Source organism: Hirundo rustica, chromosome 22, assembly GCF_015227805.2.
Source record: "Hirundo rustica isolate bHirRus1 chromosome 22, bHirRus1.pri.v3, whole genome shotgun sequence".
NCBI lineage: Eukaryota > Metazoa > Chordata > Aves > Passeriformes > Hirundinidae > Hirundo > Hirundo rustica.
In genome coordinates, this window is record NC_053471.1 from 294,246 (window position 1) to 300,441 (window position 6,196).

General features: G+C 62.2%; 2 protein-coding genes across 4 annotated transcripts; both read right to left on the bottom strand.

Moving 5' to 3' along the window:
• Positions 1–216: 216 nt before the first annotated feature.
• On the bottom strand, positions 217–3,712 carry TMEM82 (transmembrane protein 82). 3 transcript variants are annotated; one of them, XM_040084780.2, is made up of 6 exons: positions 3,580–3,712; positions 2,963–3,070; positions 2,626–2,800; positions 1,471–1,879; positions 725–912; positions 217–617 (listed from the first exon to the last, which is right to left on the bottom strand). In XM_040084780.2, exons 1-6 carry the CDS (start codon positions 3,591–3,593, stop codon positions 549–551), a joined length of 963 nt encoding a protein of 320 aa, XP_039940714.1. In that variant the 5' UTR covers positions 3,594–3,712; the 3' UTR covers positions 217–548. The 3 variants fall into 3 exon arrangements, with proteins under 3 accessions (XP_039940714.1, XP_039940712.1, XP_039940713.1); XM_040084778.2 differs by lacking the exon at positions 3,580–3,712 and adding an exon at positions 3,153–3,417 and having other exon boundaries at positions 2,998–3,070; XM_040084779.2 differs by lacking the exon at positions 3,580–3,712 and adding an exon at positions 3,153–3,417.
• Positions 3,569–6,149, bottom strand: SLC25A34 (solute carrier family 25 member 34). The gene is made up of 5 exons (XM_040084781.2): positions 5,241–6,149; positions 4,622–4,687; positions 4,118–4,270; positions 3,893–4,027; positions 3,569–3,800 (listed from the first exon to the last, which is right to left on the bottom strand). The coding sequence occupies exons 1-5, from the start codon at positions 5,694–5,696 to the stop codon at positions 3,636–3,638; spliced, it is 975 nt and encodes a 324-aa protein (XP_039940715.1). The 5' UTR covers positions 5,697–6,149; the 3' UTR covers positions 3,569–3,635.
• Positions 6,150–6,196: the final 47 nt, after the last annotated feature.

Sequence of the window (6,196 nt, forward strand, 5' to 3'; positions counted from 1 at the left end):
AATTGGGGGTCTGTGCCCAGGCAGCCTGAACGCCACCTCCTCAAACTGCACCCCTCCTTCACAGGGAGACTTCCCAGCCAGAGGGTCACCCCACTCCGTGCCTCAGTTTCCCTTCCCAAGGTGGAATTCTACCCACCTCCCTCAGAAGCTGCACTGCCATCACCCCAAGTGCTTTTCCAGTACAATTTCCAACTTGCTCTGCCCATGGATTTTGCTGAAAAAACTTTATTTTCTGAGAAACTTTGTAAGCCCCTGGAGGCCCCTGACTGTGGCCCAGCAGCCAGCAAGGATGGGACATCCATCGGCATCCCGCAGTCCCACTGGGACCGGAGAATAAACCCCAGTAGCGCTGCAAACTCACAGGGTGCCCCCCAAAACCAGGAGAAACTTGAGTCTTCCTCCCATCCTCCTCCATCCCATGGGATGGCGTTGGATGCCTTCCAGGAGCCCTTTTTTCCTTAGACCCCATGCAGGATCTGTGATGGGGGATCCTGGGTGTGCCCAGCGAAGCCACCCTGAGTTTCTACTGTCAGGTTACACCTCGCAGCTCATCGGGACGTCGTCTCCTCCGATCTGGATCCTGACGAACTATCCACACGAGGCTGCTGGGCAGAATCCTGTGGGGGATGGAAAGAGAAAAGCCAAAAGGCCTCTCACCGTGGCCTCAGAGCTACTGCCAGCCCCTCACCCCCGCGTCGTGGCAGGGAGGTGTCCCCCCTCTCACCTGCCTCCAGCAGGACTCCAGCAGGACCCCGGAGTGGAGCAGGCACCAGAGCTCCCCCAGCAGTGACAGGAAGACGTGCAGGATGTCGGTCCATTGGCCCACGGTGAGGAGGAGGATGAAGAGGCCGCCCATCCGCACCACCACGGTCCGGAACACCGACCCCCTGCCTGAGCTCTGCCGGGACTCCTCTGCGAGGACACGGCATTGGGGAGCAGCCGCGGAGACGCTCGATCTCTGCAGCCCCACAACGGGGACACCAAGCATGGGGTGGCTCCACGTATAGCCCATGCAGCCCCTATACACCTCCAGCACATCCCATATACCCCCTATACAGTCTCAGGGCATCCCAGGTACACTCCATACACTCCCAGTACCCTCTATGTACACCTGGGATGTATATACCTACATGACCTACAGGCCCCCCAGGACGCCCCATATACCTCTATACAACCCCAAATGTACCGTATTCCCCCTTACAGACCTCCAGGATGCTCCATATGGGCCCTGTACACCCCCAGCACGTACTATATAGCGCCAATACAGCCTAAGAACACCCTATGTACCCCCAGGACACCCCATATACTCCACATACACCCCCCATCTGCCCCTACAGAGCCCCAGGTAGCCTCCAGTGGCCCCATACAGCCTGAGTCTATCCCACATAGCCCCCATTACAGCCCCAGCATACCCCACACAGCCCCACGTGCCCCTCAGAAGCCCCCGGAGTGGGCCAGCCCCCCACCCACCCTGCATGTAGACGACCAGCAGGGTGTAGCAGATGGTCAGCGGGGTCCAGAAGCGCATGGCCTCGCCCGTGGAGAGGAAGTCGCGGTTGATGAGCTCCACGGCGGCCAGGTCAGCCACGGCGAAGGTGAGGGCCAGGGCGTTGCGCAGCAGGCGCGGGATGCCGTGCCCCGCGGCCAGCAGCAGGATGCAGACGCCGCAGTAGCGCGCCTGGCTGTGCAGCCCGTACAGGGTGCAGACGTGCCGGGCCAGGCGCTGGGCGTGCAGCGCCAGCAGCCCCCCCAGCCCCGCCGCCAGCGCCAGGTTCCAGCTGCGGTGCGGAGCCCCCTCCAGCAGGAAGCTGAGGCCGCAGGACACGCCGCAGCCCAGCGAGTACTGGCACAGCAGGTAGAGCTGGCTGCTGTGGGCACCCTGCAAAGCAGTGGGGGAGTTCATGAAATCAGTGAGGCTGGAGAAGATCTCCAAGATCAACGAGCCCAACTGTTCCCCTAGCACTGCCGTGTTCACCTCTAAACGTGTCCCCGAGTGCCTCATCCAAACACTTGTTGAACCCTTCCCAGGACGATGACTCCAGCACTGCCCTGGGCAGCCTGTGCCTGTGCCTGTGCACCGTTCCCATGAAGGATTTTTCCCAATATCCAATCTAAACCTCCCCTGGCCCAGCCTGAGGCTGTTCCCTCTCCTCCTGTCCCTGTTCCCTGGGAGCAGAGCCCAAATCCCCCCCGGCTGTCCCCTCCTGTCAGGGAGTCGTGCAGAGCCACAAGGGCCCCCCTGAGCCTCCTTTTCTCCAGGCTCAGCCCCTTTCCCAGCTCCCTCAGCCTCTCCTGGTGCCCCAGCCCCTTCCCAGCTCCGTTCCCATCTCTGGACACACTCCAGCCCCTCAGTTACACCCCTTACCATGGAGGTCCCAGAGCTGGAGGTGTCCAACTGCCAGCACAGGGGACAGGCACTGCCCCGGGCCTGTGTCCTCACTGAGACCAGCCAAGGGCCACTGGCCTCTTGCCCACCTGGTGACAGCTGGCTGAGGTGCAAAGGGACACATGGCCCCCTCTACACCACAGCCCCTCCATCCCCTGTGGGTGCTGAACAAATTCCCAGTTTCCCAGCTCCAACCACGCCACACCCCACCGTCCTCAGTGTCCCCCATGCCATCTCACCTTGCTGAGAGAGAGGATGGTGGAGACGGCACGCAGGGAGAACTCCAGCACCACCAGCGCGGCCACACGGGAGCCCACCAGGGCCAGGACACCGGTCAGCACCAGCACGTGCAGCGGCTCCAGCAAGGGCCGCCGCGCCGCAATCGCCTCCTTCTCCGCCTGCCTCTCCGGGTTGCTGGGGACAGCAGGGGGGGAATGTCACCCAAAACGGGGTGACAAGCCTTAGTGATATCCCCCTCTGAGCTTTGCAGCAGAGGCTGCAGCCCCTGCCCTGCACCCAGGGGTGCCAAGAGCCACCGCCCCACAGCGATCCCAAAATCAGATCCCCAAAACCAACCTTCTCCCCAGAGGGGACGAAGGGCTGGTGCTTACTTCACACACTGGATGTAGAGATAAACCTTCAGGAGGCTGCAGAGCACCGAGACCGCGCAGGCACTCACCAGCCCTGTGGGGAAAGGCAGCAGCGGGTCACCGGTGTCCCCTGGGCTGTCCCCACGCTGTCCCCAGGCCACCCTCGGGGATCTCACCTTGCAGGAGTGCATCCAGCAGTGCCCAGCCCCATGCCAGCCCGGGCAATGCTGGGAGCCAGGACCCCAGGGAAAACATTTTCGATGGAGAGAAGCCACAGTGTAGCCAGGCCCTGGCTCCAAGGTCCGCGGGGTGGAGGCGGGGAGTGGCACCCCCCCCACGGCTAGTAAATCATTACTGGGGCAAGCCAGGGCAGCTGGAGCCCCGGCTGGAGGAGATGAGCTCCAGCTGCCCCGTGGAGGTGAAAATTAGGAGAACAGGGATGTGATGCACATGGAGGGGCTCAGGGACCACCAGCACCTTTAATCTCCCCCCACCCCAGCAACTGCCATTCTCCTCTCCATCCTGAGGCATCGCAGTATTTCAGGTCCTACCCCCACCTGCACCACCCCAAAGACCCCAAAACAACACCAAAAATAGAAAAACCTCTTTATTAACATCGGTGGTGGTGGCAGGAGTCTGTCCTACAGCCCTGGGGGCTGCTAGTGCTGAACCATGCTCCTGAGCTTGTCCCAAAAGAAGAGGCTGAGGACGGTGTGGGGGCCGAGGCGGAAGTAGACGGCGCCGATGCCCTTGTACAAGCCCAGCAGCCCCTCTTTGTTGGAGATTTGCAGGATACAATCCAAAAAACCTCGGTAGAGCTTGCCCTGGGGAGAGAGGAGCCAGCTGTGCACCCCCTGCCAGATGCAATCCTGGGAAAAGCGGCGCGTCCCCCGTGCCGTATCCAGAATGGCCTTACTGTGCCGTCGGCGTCCACCGGCTGGTTGTAGAGACGGGTGCTGATCACGTCAAAAGGTGTCATTGCCACAGCCACAGCCACGCTGCTCACCATGCCCCCGGCCAGCACCGCCGCCCAGCTGCCCTTCCTGAACCACTGCAGGAAGCGCCGGCATCAGCTCTTCCCAACAATAAAAGGAAGCACGGGGGGCCGGCGGCGGCCGGATCCGGCACATTTCCCGCTCACCTGGCGCTCGCAGACCCAGTCCTTGGCGGAGGCAAAGGTGGCGAGCTGCACAGCCGAGCCCACGGTCACGCGGGGCACGGCGCCCGTCACCCCCCGCCACAGCCCCACCACCCCGTGCTGCTGGTAGATGCTCTTGAAAGCGCTGGAGATGCTCTGGGGAAGAGAGGAAGTTGGAGAAAATGGGGAAAAATGGGAACGGTGCATCCCACCTGGCCAAAATTTCCCACCACTGCTGGCCATTGGTGACACAAAGCCGCTATTGGCACTGGAGAGATCTCAGGGGGTCTGGATTCTCCGGATTCGGTATCACAGCCCCACGTGCCTGTCACACCCCCTCTGTTCTCACACTGTTATTTATAGCATCATTATGGGGCCAAACGGCCAAACAACAGCTTTAAATTCCTGCTGACCAAAATAGCATCGTCCCCACCGGGGCCCGGAGCATGCACGGACAAGGTTCCACCAAACCCTGTGTCCCCACAACCCAACCGTGTCCCCACTCACCTCGTGGTTGTGCTGGTGGCCCACAGCCATGGCCGACACTGTCTGGGCTTGGAGGTGGGTCTTGACCTTGAGGGGGACAATGCCAGGTGACAAAAGCCTCCAATGCCCCCGTGGGGACTGGCTGTGGTCCCCCCATCCTCTTCTCGGCAGATTTTGAGGGGAAGTTTCAGCCCCTCCGACAGAGGTGGGGGACACAGCTGAGTAGCCAAGTAATAACTCCTGACTTTGAATCCCATTTCTTTTACCCCTCTCACCCAGGTCAAAGGGACCCTGCAATCACCCACTGCTGGAGCTCTGCAACCTCAAAAAAACCAGGGAGACCTTCTAAAATGGGAGGGGGGGGAAACCCCTGCAATTTCTTTTGGGGGTCATTTCCTTAAGGGGGAGTTCTCTGCTGGTTTTCTGAGGGGGATTTGGGAAAAAGCAGGGGGAGAGCATGCACAGCGCAGCCACATATTTTTTTTTGGGGGGGGGGGGTGTGTGAAACGAAGCCGGGGAAGAGAGAATGCACCAAGCCAGTGTTTATAGGATGCAGCCGAGATGTCGAACCTTTTCGAGGGGGTCCCCAAAACACCCCCCCACACACACTCCACGGCCTTTGAGGCAGAGAAGCACTCACCAGGTACGCGGGGCTACCCACGATGGCTCCCACCGCCCCGGCAACGGCCCCGGCGGCCACAGTCCCGCCGGGATACCGGGTCCAGCCGGCGTCCTCGGCGCAGGAATAGCAGTAGAAGCGGACGCCGTTCATGAGCCCCTGGTAGAGCAGCCCGGCCGCCAGCCCCTTCTGCAGCCCCTGCAGCCCGTCCGCCCGGCACACGGCCACGGCCGCCCGCAGCACCCCGCGGTAGGGCCGGGGGTACGTGCCCGGGGCCTGCAGCTCGCCCTGCAGCTGCAGCCGCGTCTTCACCACCTCCAGCGGGTTGGTGAGGAAGCAGGCCAAGCAGCCGGCCGTGGCCCCCAGCACCAGGTCGATGGCCGGGGGCACCCCCCCAGCCGGGGGGCTGTTTTGGGGGGCGTACGGCAATTCCTGCACGGAGTCGGAAGGGGAGGGGGCGAGGGTCCCCGCCGCCATCCGGCACCTGCCCGCGGGGGTGGCCCCGGGCTCCACCTTCCCGAACCGCAGGGAAAAAAAACAATCCGGGGGGAGCGAGAGCGAGCGAGCGCCGCCTCCTGTAAACCAACCCCCCCCTCCCCAATCCAGCCCCCAGCTTGGGGAAGGGATGTGAGGCAAAGGTCGAGCCTGGGGAAGCGTGGCCGGCACCAACCGACACCAGCGCGCCCCGGCTACCGCGTCCAGCCGGGCCCGCTCTCACGTGATGGAGCTGCCCCGGGGCAAATAGGGAAAAGCAGGCAAAAAAAAAAAGGCGGGATAACATTGAAACAGAAACGGAGGGAAATTTGGGGGGCACGCGCAATCACCCCCACCCCCAACCCCAGCCAGCCTGAGGACGATGATGATGACTGGAAAACTCGCTGCGCTTGTGGCCGCGGTGCGGGAGGGGAACTTGCAGGGGTCTCGCCCGCCTCTCCCGGTGCTTTGAAATTGGAGCTTCCCGCGGAAAAATGCTGCAG